At 42.6% G+C, this 21950-nt stretch overlaps 2 protein-coding genes across 4 annotated transcripts in view; both read left to right on the forward strand.

The window, feature by feature from the left end:
• Positions 1-345: 345 nt before the first annotated feature.
• LOC137866374 (zinc finger protein Aiolos-like) lies at positions 346-11245 on the forward strand. 3 transcript variants are annotated; one of them, XM_068702233.1, is made up of 9 exons: positions 346-623; positions 2134-2260; positions 3147-3211; positions 3536-3646; positions 5578-5994; positions 6940-7107; positions 7512-7628; positions 8624-8737; positions 10099-11245. In XM_068702233.1, exons 3-9 carry the CDS (start codon positions 3160-3162, stop codon positions 10725-10727), a joined length of 1608 nt encoding a protein of 535 aa, XP_068558334.1. In that variant the 5' UTR covers positions 346-623; positions 2134-2260; positions 3147-3159; the 3' UTR covers positions 10728-11245. The 3 variants fall into 3 exon arrangements, with proteins under 3 accessions (XP_068558334.1, XP_068558336.1, XP_068558335.1); XM_068702235.1 differs by having other exon boundaries at positions 349-623; positions 5578-5916; XM_068702234.1 differs by having other exon boundaries at positions 351-623; positions 8627-8737.
• A 2341-nt stretch (positions 11246-13586) lies between these two features.
• Positions 13587-21950, forward strand: part of LOC137866383 (protein AF-17-like) — a 30227-nt gene continuing 21863 nt past the window's right edge. The window contains exons 1-5 of the mRNA XM_068702251.1: positions 13587-14005; positions 14845-14924; positions 15040-15094; positions 15219-15328; positions 18954-19057. Coding sequence (XP_068558352.1) covers positions 13897-14005; positions 14845-14924; positions 15040-15094; positions 15219-15328; positions 18954-19057 — 458 coding nt within the window. The 5' untranslated portion in view covers positions 13587-13896. The remainder of the gene's footprint in view (positions 14006-14844; positions 14925-15039; positions 15095-15218; positions 15329-18953; positions 19058-21950) is intronic.

Genomic DNA, 21950 nt, shown 5'->3' on the forward strand with positions numbered 1-21950 from the left:
TCAAACAACAAAGCAGCCTCATGCCTGCCCCTCAACAAGGTCTCAGTGTGTGTTTATGTGTGTGTTTGCATACGTGTGCGTCCAGTGGTCAGTCCAGTCTTTGGTGTTGCCCCCCCTCATCATGTCCTCCCCCAAATCTCTCTCTCTCTCTCTCTCTTGCTACTAACTGGAATGGGCAGCTCTAAAAGGCAAACGGACAGTCTAACCCCCCCCCCTCTTTGCTGCCGCCCTACCCCCACCGGTCCTAAAAAAGCCTCCAACCAGTAAGATTGCAAGATAAGTTTTAACAATGCTGCAAACCATGGCAGTTTATTATATATGTGTGTATTTCCGATCATGAAAGAGTATGTAAATCATTGTGTTACTTTGTTCTTGTTTGCCCGTTTGTGCAGATATGTCCCTACACCCAGCTTTTAAGGTTTTGAATCATGGCTTTTATTGGTCGACGTCTCTTTTTTTCCCCCCTGTGTTCCTTTGCCTCTGTTTTGCCATGGAAACCCAGCATGTATTGTAATGCCTTTGTGAGTGTGCTTTCTTTCAGCTTTTTTCCTCCGTCTGGTAGCTAGTTGCCATAGGCGGACCATGGGCCGCAGCCAAGCCTTACAAGGCCATTCACCACTCAGGTGGGTGCTGCAGTGGGTGTTTGTTTGTTACACTGCACCCAGATTCTTAATCTGTCCCTGCTTGGTAAATTATCAGGAATTAGTCAAGATCCTCGCTGTGATTCAGCCACTTTCTGAATTGCAAGTCAAATATTTGAGAAGAAAAACTATATCTGGTCAACATAAAGTAAATAGCTTGACAGACTGTAATAACAATATACTAAAACAGTTGGTAGTTAGAGGAGCGGCTCTCTGGTCCTGGGGCTCATAAGAGAGCCAGCAGTTTCATTATGTGTCATTTATGAGGTGTTTTACTGTGTGTGTGTGTGTGTGTGTGTGTGTGTGTGTGTGTGTGTGTGTGTGTGTGTGTGTGTGTGTGTGTGTGTGTCTTTTCAAGGATTTATCATTGTCATTTTACAACATTGCACAATGAAATGTAGTCTTGGGCATTCAGGGTGATTACTCAGAGCTTAGCCATGCTGTTCTGTAGGTGTTTGATGTGTGCCAATGAGCTGTATTTTAGTGTGTGTCTGTAGTTTGTAAATTGTAAATTGCTGAAACAGACTAACAGAACTAAGATAGATGTGAATAAATGTTTGGGTGTTATGAAAGTTGAGCAGTGGAGCATGAAGCAAAATACGTTTGACTTCCATGTATAGAATTCAGAGGAAAATACCCGGATCTTCTTGCAATCTTCCGACTCCCAGCCCTCGGTCCAGCCTCGGTCTCTCCCTCATACACATGAACAGCTATATTAGTGCATTTGACAACTTTTAGGACATACTGATTTAAACAAGGGCTATTCGTGCGTTTGTACTGGGAAGTTGATGTACCTCAAAAAACAGAGAAAAAGATCCACTGATTCACAGATGTCTTTTTCCCAATGTAAGTCTATGGGAAAAGTCTGTTTGCCGCTCTTCTAATGCCCCATTATCCAATACTCAATAGCTCAGATAGTGTGATGTTATTTTGTTATTTTAAAACATGAGTTCCTCAGTTGATTTATTTTTAACTTAAAATTATGATTAAAGTTTGGGCCTAGTTGAAGTAAAACAAATTTGTACGCTAAAGTTTTACATTGCACTCATTTGGCAGATGCTCTTTTCCAAAGCAACCTAAGTACATTAAACTCTCAAGAGATAAAAATGTGTTCAAATAGCTACAGTACAAGTGCTTATAGGGTCTTTTTAAAATTGTGTACAGTCTTATTTTATTGATTGGGGAGAGAAAAGTTCGAATGAAAAGTAGTGTTCTAGTTTGGCCACAAGATGGAGTGGTAGCTCCTTAAATGGTCAGGAACCATGTGGACCGCCTGAATCGATACAGAACGCATAATTAGGTCTTTGTTTCACTCGTAAACGTACAGTGTTATAGACTCTAATTGTTAAGGTTTAGTGATTATATTTATGTTACGATCATGGAACCGGTAAGGAGGAGTAATCTAAATCATTGGTGTTGCTACTCTACTGTGTGAACATGCTCTGGTCTTTGTTGCTCAACCTTGTTCAAAATATGTTCCTGTTCCTTTAAGGGATCTCTCCAACTTCACCGTAGTGACGTTGCGCGCAGTATATTCCATATTCAGAGAAAGTCCAGTGGCGGAGTGTGGAATCTCCTACTGCCATAGCAGTCTCCTCCAGGTGCTGAGCAAAAAGCAGGTCAGATCATTTCATCTTTACTCCAATCTTTGCTACGTCCAACAAACTATAAAACACAAAAAGTACCTTGGCATTAATTGTCACGTTTTGACATGCGCTTCTCAATTTAATTTAATTTTGAGCGTGTGAGAAAGTTTTGTTATTGCTGTATTTTCCTCACTGAATGGGATGTAAGGGTAGTTGCAGCTCTCTAAATGATAAAAACTGTTCTACATAACTACGCAGGTTTTATTGTAATTACGGTTACACTTGTAATATACATTGTAAAAGTAGTCATGCTCTGGGAATTTTGATTCGTTCAATGAAAAGTGATACAGTGTCTCTAAAGCAGATCTGGATCTTTTATTTCCAAATTAATTTTCAAACTTTGGCTACGGGTGTTGGGAGACTCACTGGCTATTGGTGTTGAAAAGCTTTTACACTTGCTCCTATGTACAGACCTGGCAGGAAGTGCATCTGCAGTGAACAGCATCTCTTTCTCATAAGGCTAAATGTAGTGACAGGGTTGAGCAATCAACCATGGGCTTTTACCCACATTTTTTTTAATACACTTCTTTTTATGCTGTCCAACCAACAGGAACAGTGATATGCACATGTTGCTTCTATTTCTTCACCTGCTTTTTCGAAATAGTAAGGGAGGCTTTTAATAGTGTCGAAAACCTTAAGAAAGGTATATTCGTGTCAATGTGTCAAGATAAAAGGCCACACTGAATATATGCAGCAAATATCATTTTTATAATGTGCTAGATGTTCTCTCTCCGTATTGCTGTGTAGACTTAGATCTAGTTCTGAAAACACTATAAGAAGTAATGTGGCTTGACCAGATTACATTCATTTGGACTCCAAACTGTCTCTTATTGATGAATATTGTAATTGTTCTCCACAGAACATTTTTTATCATGAACACAGACAAAGATCCTGAATTTACCACCCCAGAGGGAAACGGAATGGGTGAGTATCTGATTCCTTGTCCTTAGTGTGAGGGTGTACGTGATCGGGCTGCACACGTTTCTCCACAGCTGCCGCCATCCTGCTTACCCCACTGCCTCAGCACACATGACTGAAAAGTATTGAATGCTGAAGCTGGATGTGTGCAGGCTGCATTTGATAGCAGACCATACGTTTTCTTTGTTCTTGAACATTTTCATGTCTGTGAAGGGATTTTAATATTCCATTATTCTAACAGATAACTGTAGCTTACTGGTTTGAAGTTCTCCAAATGAAACAAAAAGTAACACAGAGTATTTGCACATGCACAACGTGTCACTTTTTCAGACGTTTGCAGTGATGTTGCAGATGTGAAGCCACAGGAGGAGGAAGAAGAGAGGGAAGATAATTCATTCAGTGAGAATGGAATGCAGTGTGCTGAAGGTGTGACGGCTTCACGTATGTACACCCCCCAACACACACACACATACACACACACACACAATTGACATCTTTCCATTACGCTTTGCATTTTAGCCATCGAGCTCACACCGTCCAGCAGCTTACACTCACTTTTTTGTCCATTGACATTCCGAAGCGTTGGAAAAAGTTTGAGGTACGAACCACTACAAACCCTGTGAATTAATACAATGAAGCGCTGCTGTTTGGAAATACCTTTTAGTAGTAAAAGTCTAGCAAAGTAACTAAAACAATTATCTCGTTTCTATCATTTCTATATTTACTTTAAGGCTTGTAATAGTTTTGTATCTCAAAGTGTGATAGAATTTTCTAAACCCATAGAAACAAGGGGGAGTTTTATCCTTTCACTTCAGTTAAAATGATAGTAATATTAAAAAAATGCAAGGTGGATGTAATTAAATATGATCAACTAGTGACAGATTACATATGATGGACAAGTGCTTGAAGTAAGAGTCGTTTCTATGTCCTCCAACGGATTAGACAGGAAAGGCATCATAAAAGTCTTGTAGTTATCTTGGGGTAGAGTTAAATGCTCCTGCACTGGAGCTCATCATTAGGTTTTATTCAATACAAATGAATGAGAAAATCATTCTCAGAATTTGATTCAATCTGCTTTGAACACTGTTCGGGCCGGGGAGATCCAGAGCATGAACATGAGGAACATGTGGGCTAGATCAACCCCAGTCTAGTTTTGTTGCTCACTGCAGTGTCATGTATTATCCGATGAAACTTACATCTTAATTCATCTTAAATGTGAAATGGTCAGATATTATGGGTATTTCTTCATCCGCAGTTCACACTCACACCGACCAGAAACATGTTTTCTAAACGGTGAGTGTGTTTCAAACACAATATTTTGAGTGTGGAAATGTTGTCACTCAGACTTGTGGCATCTCCAAAAGAACATGGTGTTACAGACAGCTCTCCTATTTTTTTCTGACTGCCACCCATCTGCCCCACTGGGTGCACTTCCTAAAGCCCTGCTCTGCATCTGATGAGCAGCCTGCGGTTCACTCTCTGAGACCCTGGACTCTATATCGGGCCTCTCGGAGCTCTGCATGTGCAAAGTTTCCATAGCACCTCTGAGCGCTTTCCACAATACAAGGCGCCGCTCTTCAGCTCATCACCAGTCGCCGCCAAGACCACAGTGTGGTTTCTGGATGGAACTGAGTACATTGACACGAAGCAAGCGTTTAGGTGAGAGGTCCTGCAAACCAGGCCTCAGGACTGTGCGTATCAACAACTGTGGGGTTGAGAAATTGAAATACAGTTGAGGCGGATCCTGTAAGGTGTGGAAGTTTGACCTACAGTGGGTAAGGATTTGTGGCTAAGATGAAATGGTCAACTTGTATATGCTAGAAATGGACTATAATTACAGCAGTGCACTGCTGGCTTTGGTGCAGATTAATGTTTTTCAGCTTCAGTGATACAGGCAATAATCAATCAATCTGAAATCTCTTTTTAAAAGCAGATGAGGAATTGGTGCTGTCCTGTGTGAGGCACCTGCTCTCTCTCTCTCCTGCCCTGGTTCTAGTTTCTGTGTATTCAGAGGAAATGCCTTCCCCCTTATCTTGTGTACACATCTTCTGAATCTCTTTGTGACACTTCACATAAGCCCAAATTAAGATACCCACACATTGGAGATGTGCTAGTGCTAATATGAAACTATCAGCTATAAATACAAATGTAGAAGTAAAGATGTGACAGCGTTTTACATTCTGGTTGGAGTGGAGTCTCATCAAACTTATTTCGTGCCTTATTTGGAAATGAGAACAAACATCAACTGTTGTATATGGACCACACATCACTTCACATGTCTTATCTCTTCCTTATCACGTTTCAGTCACTGCATGTGTGTTTGCATTCGATGTCACTCCAAATATATTCTCCCTTGCTTTCTCCTTGCTTAGATGTGATAAAGATTGAGGCAGAGGAGATGGAAGACAACGAGCAGTACCCTCAGGCTGAAAAAGAAAGAGAGATATCGCTAAAAGAGGAAATGGAGGGGGCCAGTGAGGACGGGACGGAGGAAGGATTCGATGAGGAGAGGACAGAGGAGGACGATGATGAGGAGAGGGACGGGGAGGGTGATGAAGAGGGAGATACCCTGAATGAGCCACAGGACCTGTCGCTTGTGGACTACTCGCGTTACGACAGCGCAGCCGTGCCAGACGCCCACGCAGGTGCAGCGGCTGGTGCAGAAGGGACCTACGTGCCTGGAGCCGTGGCCCCTCGCATCCAGACGACAGGCAAGCTCAACTGTGACATCTGTGGCCTGTCCTGCGTCAGCATCAACGTACTGCTGGTGCACAAACGCAGCCACACGGGTAAAGCACAGGAACACAGCCTAAAGCACCTGACCTCAAACACAACAGTTGCGCAATCGTCTCTCTGTTGATAGCACTAATGGATACCGCCTTGTATTGACTAGGTCAAGATGTTTGATCACGTAACTACGATTAAGAACGCACAAGTCTGCATCCTACATGACGCACGTGTCCTAACCAGTGCTGCAGTGACAGAAGGAGGTTGTGAAATATCCTCTAGTGTTGTTTAAATATGAAGCACATGCAATAACTTTGTGATTTGTTTGTGAACAGATAGGTCAACACATCATAGTACATCTACAGTCATTATTCTGTGCTGAATTATGCAATTCCTGTAATTAATGAACTCACTAGTATATATGGTGCATGTTTTTTGTCTATCCACATGTTGTAATACTTATCACTATGCAGAGTGGTTGTCAGCCACATGAAAACACGTCGTCTATTAACACACACTCATCATTTTACTGATGAGTACAGTTGACTAGTAGAAAAATGCCGCCTTCAAATGGAACTCATGAGGATGTGTTTTTGACATGGGGAGTGAGGTGCACAATATTCTTGGCATTTGCATAGTTTGAGTCGTGAGAACATTTGTTTCTAGGTTTCTGACAATCTAAGTGGATGTTGCCTTGTTCCCTTTTCAAAGATGGTGAATGATTATGTGTTTTTTGCAATTCACTGTAATACTAGGGACAAGAAGAGTGTCGTTCAACTTAAGTAAATCATAAAAAAATATATATTTTAATATTTTTTAAGATATCAATATCGCCACATCAATGTGTTGTTCAACAGTAACCCAGCCCAATGCAGTGAATCTGCAGCAACAGATAATTTACAGTGGTAGAACTTGACGAATACAAAAATAAAAAGTTGTGTGATCAAAAGAAACAGATGTCATCTTGCAGGCTTGTTTTTCATGGTGTGTTTTTCTTTCTTACCTAGGTGAGAGGCCATTCCACTGCACTCAGTGCGGGGCCTCCTTCACCCAGAAGGGAAACCTGCTGCGCCACATCAAACTGCACTCTGGGGAGAAGCCTTTCAAATGCCCCATGTGCAGCTACGCCTGCCGTCGACGTGATGCTCTGAGCGGGCACCTGCGCACTCATTCTGGTACCAGCCAGCCACATACTCACTCACATGTAAAGCTGATATGCACTGATACTGTATGCACCTGTGCACGGTGTCATGTTGGTTGGTTTGTCACTCCTTGGTGTTGGTTTCTCACTCCTTTTGAATCACATGAGGTCTGCTGAGCCTGCATTGCTTTTCCAGTAACAACCTGCCATGTACTCTCATATGGTTACGCTCATCACATATGACGTCTTACTCATTTACCTCTGGAAACTTACTCATTCACTTTCAGTTCACGTGTTTTACCTGCAGACACAGTCTCTTAATGTGCCCGTCATCAGTTTTGTGTGAAACCGTGTACTTAAGGAAATAATACTTGCTGTAACATTTAGACGGTGTTGCTGTTTCATGTGTTGGCGATTAACTGAAACTCCTGCTCACAGTGGAGAAACCCTTCAAGTGCAACCACTGCAGTCGCAGCTATAAGCAGCGCAGCTCCCTCGAAGAGCACAGAGAGAGGTGCCATGTGTACATTCAGAGCAAAGGCCCCGCTGAGAGAGGTGAGCACACAGTACGAACTCAGCCACTTTCTAACACTCGCTGCATCAGGCAACATCTTTGAAACTCCTACATGTCTTCACAGGACACACAAAGACACACTTCACATATGCTCACATAACTGCTAATGTAATCTGACCACTGCACAGTTTACATAAGCTCATTTGCACATATGGAGCACACAATTACAGCTGTTATTTTGAGCAGATCCTGTTTTTATAGCCTCGTTAAATTAATGAGCTTATGACTGTTACCCCATCATTACAGCTAAATAGGTTATGGCTGCTGTGGTTTGGAGGCACAGCGTATGAAGACCGCTTCTAATGTCTGGAGCGGCAAAGGGGAAGCCAAATATGTAGGGCAAATGTTTCAACCCATCCGCTCAACACACGCACACACAAACCCTCTAAATTTTCTTTATTCAACCTTTATTTATCCACCGATTAAAAATCTATCTGGCCAGGAAGGCAGCAAAGTTAAACATTGATTTCATGCATACAATAAAACAAAACAATACATTACAGAGTAAACAAATTAAGTCTATGCATCAACAGAAGAAGTTAAATTGACACTATGTACATAACCTCCCCCCAAAAATGCCTCTACGTACAGGACAGTTGCACAGTTGCAACACAGAGACGATGCTCTGCTTCTGTGGTCAACAAATGTCGTAAGTTTATGCCTGATAGTGCCGTAGTGGTGAGGAAGTACATCCTCATCCTGTGGTCTCCTCTCCTGCACTGGTGAAGTAAAAACCCACTAGGAAGTTAGGTCAAAGGAGCTTCTGATCTGAAATTAATATCTTGTTCCTCCCAGTGTGACTCAGCTTCGAGCAGCTGGTGTGTCTTGCAGGGTATTTTTTTTTACTTCACTTTACAACCTCAAAAGCTTTGACAGGTGGACAGTTGCAGCTCTGCCTTTACTTTTGATACTGCTTGATCGAGAAGAGGTCCTCATTTCTTTGTTGCACTTACTCTCTCACTCTCTTGCTGTCAAGCAGAGGACAGCCAGACATCCAGGACTCAAATGGGCACTGAGCGCGCTCTGCTGCTCGACAGGCTCGCCAGCAACGTAGCCAAACGGAAGAGCTCAATGCCACAGAAGTTCACCGGTAAGAGCAGCTGAACACACAGACACAAAGGGGCTGAGTAGAGGCAATGACCTCAAGCAGATGAAAGAGAGTGTTGAAGTTTTAAAATTACTTAAGATTAAAACAAAAGATTATGAATGCCTACATTGTCTACATTTGATTGATATGTTCATCTACCTAATTGCTAATTCATATTTGTGTATGTTAATGCACATTTGTTTACTGGCTTCTTTATTTTGAAACTTTATCATCTTGTGCAGCTATAAGATGCTGTTGTCTTTTTGACATTTTTACATTGTTTGTGCTTTTTGCTGTGCATTTATGCTATGTAGATGATTTCAAGTTGTCTGTATAAGCTACTTGTTTGTCTGTCTAGTTGTCTTTGCTGGCCTCCATCTCTTGCCAAACAGGAATTGAGGGCAGAATGCCTGCCTCATACTGCACACAGAGTGGCCTCCACTGTCCTAAATTCTCTGCGAGAAATGTGCCGTAGGTGGGTATTGGTAACCATGCATGGTTAAATTAATGACTACATGTTAAAAAATAAAGAGAGAGAGACAGAGACAGAAACATGCACTTGAAACTTGTAAAAAATGTAATTACTCACTTTTTGATTCAAACTCAGATGAATGATCTAAAGATATGAGTTTAAGTGAATTGGTGACCTTGGAGTCCTACACACACACACACACACACACACACAATGATTTTCAATAGTTTGCTCTTAAGCTTGAACATTGGGTTGTAGTTTCGTAAATCATACCTCAAGCTGCTCACAAAAGGAGAAAACAAACTCCTACATGTCTCTATCAGGTTGACAAATGAAGTGAGATCTTTCAATATGACAACCACAGGGGGGAAAAGAGAAGTAATGTCTGCAACCACAGAGAGAGAGAGAGAGAGAGAGAGAGAGAGAGAGAGAGAGAGAGAGAGAGAGAGAGAGAGAGAGAGAACAGGCGGGAGGCGAGAAACGTGAGCAGGTGCCGCTCTGTCTATTCTTTGTGGTGCAGCTACACTAGAGGCCTTCGTCTGCGTCGTCTGCTTCCTCTCAGCCCTCTGTCCTCTCATGCCGCCAAGCTCAACTGCTGGCTCAGGGTCCTCTCATGCTTTAAAGCTTCTTCTGTTCTGGGATCCAGGCATATTCCAGGTTTCCTTTTTGTTTACCCGTGGGTGCACATTGTTCTAATTGTCTTTAGTCAACACCAAAGTGACGACCCCTTAGAGTCCTATAAGGATCTTTAGTAGATATTTTCCCATCTGTAAGCAATAACTGTTTTAACTGCTGCTTGTGCTATTTCTCTGGGTCTGCTGTTGGATGAAGTATGTGAATCGTCTTCCTGTGGAGTCTTCAGTACTCTTTTTTTCTCATGCTGCCGGTCTAGGCGACAACGGTGTCTGCCTAGACCTGAGTTTTAACAGGGAGCTGGTCTACCGAACTGACATCAAGGATCCTCCGCCAGGCTCCCCAGGGCCCGACACCCACCAACAACCCACAGGGCCAGACAGTAACCCAGCTCCCTCCCGCAGGCCCTACCCCATCCAGTTGGGCCGCAGTGACATCAGCCCCATGGGCCTCACTAACGGCCACAAGATGGGCATGCCGGTTCTTGGCCACCCCCACGTCACCCAGCCACCCCTCGGCGTGGACTCGTTCCACACTGACGGCTCCCAGATGTCCCAGCCTGTAATGTACAGCTTAGGGCACCTGCTAGGGGGGCTGAATCATCAGAACGGCATCCTTCACCCACACGCCCAGTCCATCCCCTTGTCGCCGCTGGAGGCTTTACGGGTGGTGCGGGTAGACGGGGAGGGCGGAGCACTGCCCGGGGCGGTGTACCCCTGTGGCCACTGCAGGGTGATCTTCCTGGACTATGTCATGTTCACCATCCACATGGGGTGCCACGGTTTCCGCGACCCCCTTGAGTGCAATGTGTGCGGCCACCGCAGTCGGGACCGTTACGAGTTCTCGTCCCACATAGCCCGCGGCGAGCACCGCCTAGAACTGAAGTAGCTTTCATTCATGCAGACATTCATGCTTTCACACACACACATATGCTCCGATAGATAACACTGTATAAGAACACAGATTTACTCATATAAGTAGCTGGTAGTATCAGAAATGAAAGCATGAAGTTGTAGTCTTGTGTGTGTGTGTGTGTGTGTGTGTGTGTGTGTGTGTGTGTGTGTGTGTGTGTGTGTGTGTGTGTGTGCGCGTGTGTGCGTGTGCGTGTGCGAGACTGTTGAGAGAGACGTTATAGCAGTGCGGCCAGTGTCAGAGTGTTCTTAGTCATACTGTGCTCATCTGAAAAGATGGCCTGTAAAGTGTTTATGCGGGAGTAATTCTACTTAATTTTGATACGTTACAGTACTTAATGATCACTGCTGTAGCCACTGTTTATATGATATAGTCAGCCATATATACATTCAAATGTTCAACAAGATAGCAAAAATGAATGAATTTACTGTGTATCTGTTGTTGTTCTTTTACTGTTATATGTGTAAAGATGTAAAAATAAAAGATAACCACTCCTTTTCCTTCATAACACATAGACCTGCACCTTGTTGAGAGAAGTTTATCTTCTCTTAGAAGCACTTGCCAATTCAAGACTGCAGAAAAAAAATCCTATTATCTAGAAGGTCACATGTCTTCTTTTAGGCTGTGGTTTGAGAGAAGTGCAGTTCACAGCTTCAAAAGACATCCCTTCGCTCTGCACCATGTGTTGGTTTCTCACAATATACACTCAAACAAAGTTAGAAAGGGCTCACAGAGATGTTATTGTCGCACGAAATAGAGGTGTATATATTTAGGACTTAGAAAGTAACGGGGGTATAAATGAAAGTTGAGGTAGGTCTAAATTAAATGTCAGGTGCTGTTGAACACCTAAATATTTCTCTGAAAGCATTTAAAGCTTTTGCATTTAATCAGGAGCAAAGAATATGAGCCACTGCAATATATAACATTTAAATGAAAAATTATCAAATGAGGGTAAAATAGCAAATGACTCTTGTCTTGTGTTGTGGGATTGTCAATAGACATCACTGTTTCTTCTTTCCCACCCTTATGGTGAAGAAATGAATGGCAGTGGATCACAAGTCTCTTCACACCAGCCCCCATCTGCTGGGAGAAGTGTTGTACTGCACGACATTGACTTACTCTTGATGTGTTCTCCTTACACAGTATCACTCCAGAGCAGTGGGTCCCAAAGTGGTTTCTATGATCCACTTGGGGCCCTTTAAAATGGTGCAGGGGGCTCCCAAACTAAACAAAGAATAGCGCAATGCATTTATTATTTCTTTAACTTGAAGAAAACTCCATGAGAGAATTATTCTAATCAATAGTTTCACTCTTCCCACTAACTCTCACTTCACCCACAGAACAGGTGGTAGTAAGTGATGTCTGCCAGTAAAGCTCCACACATGGGAATTTATATGTGTGATGGAAAAATGTAGCTTCAAATGGAGGGTTTGTGGTAATTTTTGATGTGACAGACTTCAGGAACCTCCGATGACAGCTGTTATTAAGGGAAGTTTAGGTCAACACACAAACTGGGTTCTGACATTGCAACTAAGTCAGTGCATGGGGCCGTGTGTGGATGCACTACGCCCACATGTCAGCGCAGGGACTCAGTCACGCCTTGCTGCCTTCCGACCAGAACAGGGTGTTAGCTTCATCCAGCTGCCACCGCGCTATCTGTCCTCTCCATCAGAGCCAGTTCCCTTTTCTCTCTTTGGGTTTGATGAGAAGTGACACTTGTGAAGCAAACTGTCATGACAGCGTCATGTCCATACGTTAGATTAAAAAGCCCAGTCATCCATTAAAAAAAAAGAACAGCCAGAAAAAAAGAACAGCCAGACTGCTTCTCTTTTTCTTCTAATTGTAAGAGGTTGACTTCAGGGTATTTTTCTTCTGAGTAGTTTGTTAAAGTAAGAGTGCAGAAGTTTAAAGATAAAATGGAAGTCAGGGAAGTTTGTGCTAATGTAGGAGGATAAGAAAAAACAACCTAAGGACTCATAGAGGATATTTTTTGACACATTACCCCTGAACAAAAAAGAACCATACTGTATATCGGAAAAGGGGAATTGCACTATGTTCAGACAGCCCTATCCCAAACTGTGTGTTTCTGGAGTCCCATATCCACCATAAAACCGGCCTGTCAGACAGAGTTTACTCAGCCAGTCGAGACAGAAGTCATAAAGCAGTCCAGTCAAAACGAGAGGCTTCTAGTGACATCTGCTGACTGAATTATAGAAGTCAACTTATTAGCCAAAAATCTGAATGAGATCCATGCTGATGCAGTTTAACTGGAACAACAACAAACTGTACACTGACCTTAAGAGCAACCAATCAAATGCAGTTTGAGTCATGAAACCTCAGTATGCCACTGGTCACTTTGACAAACTTGAATTTTAATCTTAATGTATTTTTATTGTTTTGGCTGTAAATGGAAAGAGTGATGCCCACAAATAGAGAAAGAATATAAGATACATGTAGATAACTGTTTGTAGATCATTTGAACCTTACACCAAAATGGAACGAATCAGAATAAAGTAAAATTAAATGTTCATATACACACAGGTATATCATTCACACTGGATGTTTTGCATTTTAGGTCAGCACATCGGATGGTGAAATAGCTTGTAATTTTTTGCCCCGCTATTCTGTGGAAATCCTGAAGATGGTGCTGTTGAAACAAACTTGACAGAGAAACAAGAGTGCAGCCAGCGGTTTTGACTGATTGATCGACATGTTTTACTAATCTAATTTATAGAACTATTCCACGCCTTTAGGTACAATATATTGTCACATTGATGAGAATTTTAAAAATAATGTTGCAGTCTGAAAACACGCGGCGAAAAAGGGGCTTCATGTCCACAAAACAACAATAACTTGCTACCTTTTGCTGTGACTTATTCCGAAACACAAGAGCAAGTCTGAGCATGCGCACTGCATCGGTTCTATGGGGACGGGGAGGACATCACGGAAAAAACGTAGCAGCAGCAGCACCACCACAAACCCCACGCCGAGATTTCGCCTCTCCGCAGCGCTAAAAGTGCGCGACGAAAGCGGCCCACGGCTATGCCCGGTGCGGCGTTAAAGTGCGGGACGTCCACTTGACAGGCCTGGGCGAGGTCTGAGCCGTTACCGGGAGGGGAAATACATTTCTTCGTATGGGAGCAGCATGCGGGAAATGGTTGGAGGTTGCTGCGTGTGTTCAGACGAGCGAGGCTGGGCAGAGAACCCTCTGGTTTACTGTGATGGACACGGCTGCAGCGTCGCTGTTCACCAAGGTAACGTTAGCCGCAGATATAACGTAATTACTGGGCAGCTGTGGCGGCTGGAGGCAGCCAGAGGTGCTGGTAGGTCGGTAGGTTTCTTTAGTAGGTCCATCGCTGTCTACGTGCGTGTGTGTGGGAGGGGTAGGTAGGCGTGCTGTTTGTTGTTTCCTCTCCGCACACATGATTAAACACACAGGGCCAAGCAGCAGAGTGTAACGCCGAGTCTGGATGGCGCCTTGATGGCACTTCAGGTCCGTGTACGTACGTGCGTGCGTGTCTGGCCCGGTTTGGATTCACGACACACTGCAAGAGGCGTGTTTTTGCGACAAAAACAGCCCCAGCGAGGCCCGCGGGTTTGGAAATTATGTTGCCTTGTGTCCACTTGCTTTGTTGCTTTTTAATGACACAAAACAAGTGTAGCAGTTTTAACTTCTAGGAATCATTTCTGAGCAGAAATTAGCCCTGCCACTGACTGTTTGACCAACTCTGTGGGAGGCTGCTGTAGATTTATGCCAGGCTGACTTTCCTTATCTGCAAGTACATTTTTTTAAGTAGAGATGACTTTGTTCCTGTAAAGTCAGCGAAAGTGCTATAAAATGTAATAAAGGAAGATTAGTTAGAAGCTGACACAGCAGGTGGAGTTGAGAACTGTCTTCATAGGGTCAATGTATTTCATATTCAATCTTAAATTGAAGTTCCAACTGGATACATTTCTTCTTTCAAATATTACCTGACCAAGGTGCCAGCAGCACTTAACGGTACTGACACAACAGTAGAAAATGGAATATGTATCAAAATAGTACCATTAACCCGTGTGTGTGTTTGTGTTTGTTTCCGTTTCCCCATCCCAGCATGTTACGGCATTGTCCAGGTTCCCACCGGTCCGTGGTTCTGTCGGAAGTGTGAATCACAGGAGAGGGCGGCACGTGTGGTGAGTATGCCAGCACACACGACATGACACGAAGCACATCCATCCGTTTCTGCTTCACCTGCTAGGATCGATGCCACGTTCACTACAAGCTCTGCTCTCTCCCGTCCTGCCTCAGAGGTGTGAGCTGTGTCCCCACAAAGATGGTGCCCTCAAGAGGACAGACAGCGGAGGTAAATCTCACCCTCCTGTCCGTCTTACTCTCCTGCTGTTTCCCTGAATGCACTGAACGGATTTCCACTTCATTCATAAGAAAACCTCATTGTGTCATTGATCCACTGCCAATCTCTCCATCAGGCTGGGCACACGTTGTGTGCGCGCTCTACATCCCTGAGGTTCAGTTTGCCAACGTCCTCACCATGGAGCCCATCATCCTGCAGTACGTCCCACATGACAGATACATCAAGGTACTGACACACACACACACTGTTGACTGGATAAAACCTGTAACACATTCTGAAGTGAACAGTTTTTAGTCTACAGGACTTCCTCGGGGCGTGGCGCCCTGTCTCGAAACTTATATTAAGGATATACAGAAAGGTGTTTGTATTTCTGGATGGCCAGAGAATGGTGTCCACATGTCATCTGTTTTTTTTTTCCTGCGGTAGCGGCTGGAACACGCGTAATAACATCCTTTAGCAGAGATGACAAGCATTTATGACCGGGTATGAAACATTGATACTTTCCAACCAAACAAGGTTTGTTTTGAAAAGTGTCACATATCAAAATTGCACCAAATGATTGGTCCGATTCATATTTGCTCTACCTGTTCTCTCTTGAAGTTTATTTAGGCAATGTTCTCATACAGATGTTTGTTTATTTTAATCTTATTTTCCTAAGTGATTTTTCTGTTGAACATTTGTTTTGGAAGTAAGGTTTTGGAAAACGTAAAGTCTTGCTATCTGAACTCTAACTTGGGCTTACACAACTAATTTCAGAGCAATTCAAATAAAGCTGTCTTCACTTATAGTGGAAATAGACAACTTTTCAAATGGGGATAGCTACCGATAGCTAACGGGGAAAACAAAAGTGCTCTACTCTTCCTGCTTTTGTTCCTTTGTGCCCTAAATCAAGCCTTTATTTATCCAGAGAGAATTGCATAGTGAAACCAAGGATTATAGAAACCAATCGAAATGCAGATGTTGTCATTATTTTATAGCTATCTAAATCATAATTTATTTCATAATGATGAATTAAATAAAAAAAACTTTGTCTAAACCATGTCTATTGCCACTTTCAAGTTCAGTTGGAAATAGAACTGAAAATATCAGCTTTGGTGTCAGTCACCAAAAGTCAGAAAAACAGAGCAGTACCTTTTGTTTTAGGAAACACTTTTTTCTGCAGTGTCACAAATCCCACAGAGAGAAATCCATCAAAAAAGAAGAAAGCATGAGCAGGTTCTTCACCAACGACAGCAGCTACAACAAACGCAGCTTTAAGTCATCCGGGAAACGGCACAACTCTTTCTTCTTTTTCTCCTTTAACCGGAAAACAATGTTTTTCTGCACCACATCACCTTCTCTCCACCTACATGCTCCGTACAAACCCACAGCCCAATGTGGCAAGGTCTCTGCTCTCTGGAGGTTGTTAAAAGTCACTCTGGGAAACGTGGGAGCGTTTCATCTTAAAGGGACAGCTCACATCAAAATCAAAAATACATATTCTTCCTCTTCCTCTTAATGCTGTTTATCAATCTAGATTGTTTTGATCTTGAGTCGTCTAGTCTTTGAGATATTGGCCTTAGAGATTTCTGCCTTCTATCCAATAAAATGGAACTAGATGGCACTCGGCTTGTGGAGCTTAAAGCGGCAAAAAAAAAAGATACATTTGAAAAAGTCAACAGCAATGTCTCTTTCCAGGAATCATGACCCGATTACTCAAGATAATCCACAGACCTTGTTGTGAGCAGTTTCATGTCGGAGCTATTTTCTTTCAGTCATAGTTCCATGAAACTGTTCCTTTTAAGTAGAAAATGAATGAGACTGGTCACGTTTGTGTAACAGTTCATCACAAAATACTGCCAAATTACTTTTTTTTTTTACGTACAACAAAAATCTTCCTGAAGTTGCTGCACTTCCTGATTTTTATATAATATAAGAATTTAATCTATTTGGGTTATGGTCTATTGAAGATGTCACCTTGGGCTCTGGGATATTTTACCTTTTTATAGATAAAATGCTGAATTGATTATTAAATATCAGTTAATAAAAAGAATCATTAGTTAAGTAGTACAGAGCGTCATGAATTGATAGTATCTGACAAAGAAGCATCTCCAAGTCTAATCATGTAACGTGTGTGTTTGTAACTTAAATGAACAATGGTCAACAACATGTTGATATGAAACAGTTTAATTCTGCATACTGACAGACAAAATCCAAAGATAGCCGGACCTTACAGAGTCCTAACGTGTAGAGTAACACCACATATGGACAAAAGGCCTTCATCATATACAGTCATGCTTAGATATTCAGAAGGGCTACTGAAATATTTTGCTAATGTGTATTTATATCTCACTTTTTAAAGCAAACCGTTGAACCACAAACTAGTTAAAGACCATTATAGCATTATCACACATCTGCTGTCTTGTAACTTCATCCATTTGTACCTTTTTTTTATTGTCTGTTTAGTCTTTGGCAGACTGTGTTTAGCAGAAGTAGTGAGCGCTGGTGTATCCAGCATGCATCAGAGCCGGCCTTTTCAAAGCAATGCACATTACAAATAAATCAATATTTGACGCATGTACTCATTAGTCTTAGCAACCAGTGGCTGATGTGCTGTGTGTATGTAATGTGAGTGTGTCTGTGTGCATGCCTGCATATAAATGTACACATGTGAGTGTTTGAGTGCCTGGTTTCATATTACTGTGTCAGCTACAGTAAATTGCATGCAGCTTTCTCTGTCGGAGCCATTCATCCAGATTTTGCTGCCTGCATTCCTAGACAGCGTTACAATGGACAGGGAAAACTTGAGAAGCCACTCTTCCTTTTACACGCTTGGTGTAGTTATGTCTCTGGCCTTTCATTACATAGCCAACATCCTCTAAGGGGAGCAGAGTAAGGATGTTGGGAGTAGAGGAAGACAGGAGAACGGGCAAAACAGAGAGGGTCGAAGCAAAAAAGGTAAAGAGCCCGCTGTTCCTTTGTCCTGCACCTGTTGCTAGGCCTCTTCTGGCCCCCACCAGCAGTCTGCCCCGCTCACTGGGGACAAGCTGAGGAAGAAGTACAAAAAGTGTGTGTGTGTGTGTGTGTGTGTGTGTGTGTGTGTGTGTGTGTGTGTGTGTGTGTGTGTGTGTGTGTGTGTGTGTGTGTGTGTGTGTGTGTGAGTGATCACATGTGTATGCTTGCATGTATTTTGTGTGCACTGATGCTGCTGTCATGCCGGAGGCAAGGATTCCAGCCTTGAGCTCTAAAATGAATAATTTCCAAAATCTTGGCTTCGCATGATTGACATTTATTTTGTTTTTGTTTTGCTACATCAATGCAAGTTCCCCCGCAACAATTTACACCAATTGTATACAAACTAGAAGGAAATGATGGAGGAAATACATTTTTAGATTTTAGTACCATCCTGATATAAAAGTAAAAGCTCTGTTTTGAAAACAAATGCACAACTAGCCACAAGCTCTTTGGTGTCAGCTTTTTTTTTCATTCAACTTTCCCAAACATCTGGTAAACAGTTTTGCTGTACAAAGCGGCAAGCACTGAGCAAACTGCATTCTGTTGGAAAGCTCCATCTGTTGTCTTGACAAACAAAACGTCCTAATCGTTTACAGTATAGCTGCCTCTGGACTCAAAGTAAGGAGAATTAAGCTTAATTGCAATTAAATCACAATGGTTCTCTTGAGTAGCCAAATAACATGAATGAATGAGCGTTACTCAGCTTTCCACATTAATCTGTTTCTTTTTTTAATGGCAAGGGCTTTGTGTGCACTTTGTTCATCTACAGGGCAATGTAGCACCTGTTAATAATACTAATAACTGATATGTCTCTGTTACCTCTTCCCCTATTCTCTCCATTTTGCCTCTTCACCAGACCTGTTATATCTGTGAGGACCACGGGAGAGAGAGCAAGGCGGCCTGCGGAGCCTGCATGACCTGCAACAGACAGGGCTGCAGACAAGCTTTCCATGTCACCTGGTGAGTCTTAACGGGATAGTTAAGTGGGGTTGTATGAGGTACTTCTCCATTATCAGTGTATTACTGACAGTAGATGACGGTCCGCACACCCTGTAGCGGACCCCAGCCGGACAATGGTGAAGCGTACTGATGTTTCCAGAGGCCTTTATTTATTTTTTCTCATTTAAACCAATCTCCAGAAAACACCGTAAGAGCTACGGAACAGATACAACATAAATGAGCTCTTACGAGTTTAAACATTCCTTAAATACAGTTAAATATACATGGGCGCATTAATTAAACATTTTCTCTAATATATATACGTTTCAAAAGCACATGTAAAAAACGAAATATAGCATTAGCTTAAAATTACAGCTTAGTCATTTAGCTAACTCTCTTAAGCTAACATTAGCATCTAATTGAAACAGAAATACAATAAAACACACAATAAACACACAATACCTTGTTCCCGTTCCAGCTAGGTGCTTAACCGTTAATAAATAAACTAATATTGCAGAGGAATATTTATAACATCTTTTCGTCTGCACCGTCAATCTTTTTATCCAAATCCAAGTCAAACTACTATACTCTGACGAGTTGGATCTACTTCCGGTTTCGCCAAAAGGACTTCAAAATAAAAGGACCCAAAACATAGAAAGGGCACTTACAAAATAAAGGCTAGCAGGAAGTGATTAACTTAGGTAACAAAGAAAAGGGTTTGTTGGAAATATTCACCTTACATATAACAGAACCTCATAAGAGTCCTTTACACTCCCACCAATCATGAGTAAATAATGTAACTGTATACAATTTACATTAGGCACGAATGATTTTTAACTGAAAATGACCTTCCATATACAAATAAGAAAGTAAAAAACCTTCATAAACTAAGTGAGCTCACAACCCTGTTAGAGAAAGTATTTTGAACCATATTAGAGTGAGCAGCTTTAATCATTTTCCAGCAGCAGGACTAGCTTCTGGACTGGTCGCTCGACCTCAGATATCTTGTGAAGACGCTCTCCCCTTTCCCCAAGCTTCTTGTCACCGAGGCAAACCTTAACTCTCCTCACTAGTCCGTCTTTGTCAGTAGAGGTTTCTCTACTGACATTCTTCTACTACATTTTCCTTAGCTAGATGCTTCAATCCATAGTTTGCGCATCCAGGGGAGGAGGCCGCACCAAACAGATGCACCTTCATCCTGAATTCGCTGGGTGGTGAGTTCAAGACTCCTTGATTCCACCAGAGAAAGCGCAGATAGTTGCGATCAGCCTCATCCACATGAAATTGATGGAACATTTTTTCAATCTCACTCATCAGTGCAACAGGGTGCCGTCGAAAGTGAATGAGAACTCCACTCAAGTTGTTCAACATGTCAGGCCCAGAGAGGAGGTGGTCGTTGAAGCTGGTTCCTTTGTACCTGGCAGAGCAATTGAACACTACGCAAAGTTTATCTGGCTTTCTTGCATGATAAACGCCGTGATGTGGAATGTACCATCTCTCACCTTCACTCCCACCATCTGCGATCTGCTCTGCGTCTCCTCTTTCGATGACCTCTTCCATGAATTTGACATACCGCTCCTTATACCCTTCGTTCCGTTGCAATTTCCTTTTCAGGTGGTTGAGGCGTATCATGGCTGAATCTTTGTTATCAGGTAAGCTGGGTCTGCTTTTGAAAGGCAGAGGCATTTCGTAGTGGCCATGTGTATTTTTCCGTATGCTCTCATCTAGCTTGTTGAGAAAGGTGATGTCGTCTTGTGACACTGTTTTACAGTCTTCACTGCCATCCTTGAAGTCAGATTCTAGAATTCGAATAGCATCTGCAGGTGTTACCAGAGGTAGCTCTTTAACTGTGATTCTGTGACACAAGCCACTTGTGCTCAGTGAATCATGGCTTTGTGAGGAGCGCCCCACAATAGACCATCCTAGATCCGTCCGTACAGCATAGGGTTCCTCATCTCCTCCTAGAATGACTTGTCTTGGTACCATTGCTCTGGAACAGTTGTAGCCTATCAGAAGTCACAGTCCTTTAGTGGTTGGATTTTGTCAGCTATTTCTCTGAGGTGGCTCCATTGTTTAGCCTTCTCACAAGTGGGAATGTGCAGACGGTTTATAGGTATGCAGTCTTTTGTGTAGGCAACTGGAAGTTCAACATGAATGGATGAACTGTATCCTCTTACATAAAGGCCAGAAACACTCACTTGGGAGCATCGTGTTCTTTCCAGTCATGGTGGTCAACTTCAACTTCACTGGATACTTGTCAGCAACTAAACTGTCACTCACTTCTTGGTCGATGAATGTGGTATCGCTTTGAGTGTCGAGTAGAGCATAGACAAGCTTCTGAACCTTAGGGTTGTGTTTAGATGACACCCACACAGGCATTATCATTGATGTGTAGGATGAGCCTTCACCTGCTACACTGAGTGATGTTGCAGTGGCACCTTGATTTGTCCCTGTTTCTGATGAAGACCTTTCCTTTCCATAGTTGTAGTCATGAAGGACTGTCGGATGCTTTCCTTTGCAGTTGTCACAGAAGTGACGGTGACGACAGTCTTTTGCACAGTGGCCAGATTTTAGGCATCCATAGCAAAGTTTCTTCTCCCTTACGTAGTTCCGTCGCTCTGCCAACAGCATCTCCATGAACTTGGGACATGCATGTAGCTGGTGTCTATTATCCTGACAGAGAATACAGGGCGCCTTAACCTGTCTCTGATCTGACCTTTGGTTTGAGTTGTCTATAGCTGTGTGAGTGGTGAGAACACTGGCCCTGTCTCTCTTTGTGTCGATGAGATTTCTCTTTTCAGTGTTAGAGTCTGATGAATGAAGAGCATGGAAAGATGTAATTGGATTGCAAGCAATCTCTGCTTCAGTTGACACAAACATTGCAAAGTCCTTGAAACTTGGAAATTCTTGTTTC

This window comes from Cebidichthys violaceus, unplaced genomic scaffold (assembly GCF_023349555.1).
Source record: "Cebidichthys violaceus isolate CVI_PGR_0920_01 unplaced genomic scaffold, fCebVio1.0.p SCAF_82, whole genome shotgun sequence".
In the NCBI taxonomy this organism is placed as follows: domain Eukaryota; kingdom Metazoa; phylum Chordata; class Actinopteri; order Perciformes; family Stichaeidae; genus Cebidichthys; species Cebidichthys violaceus.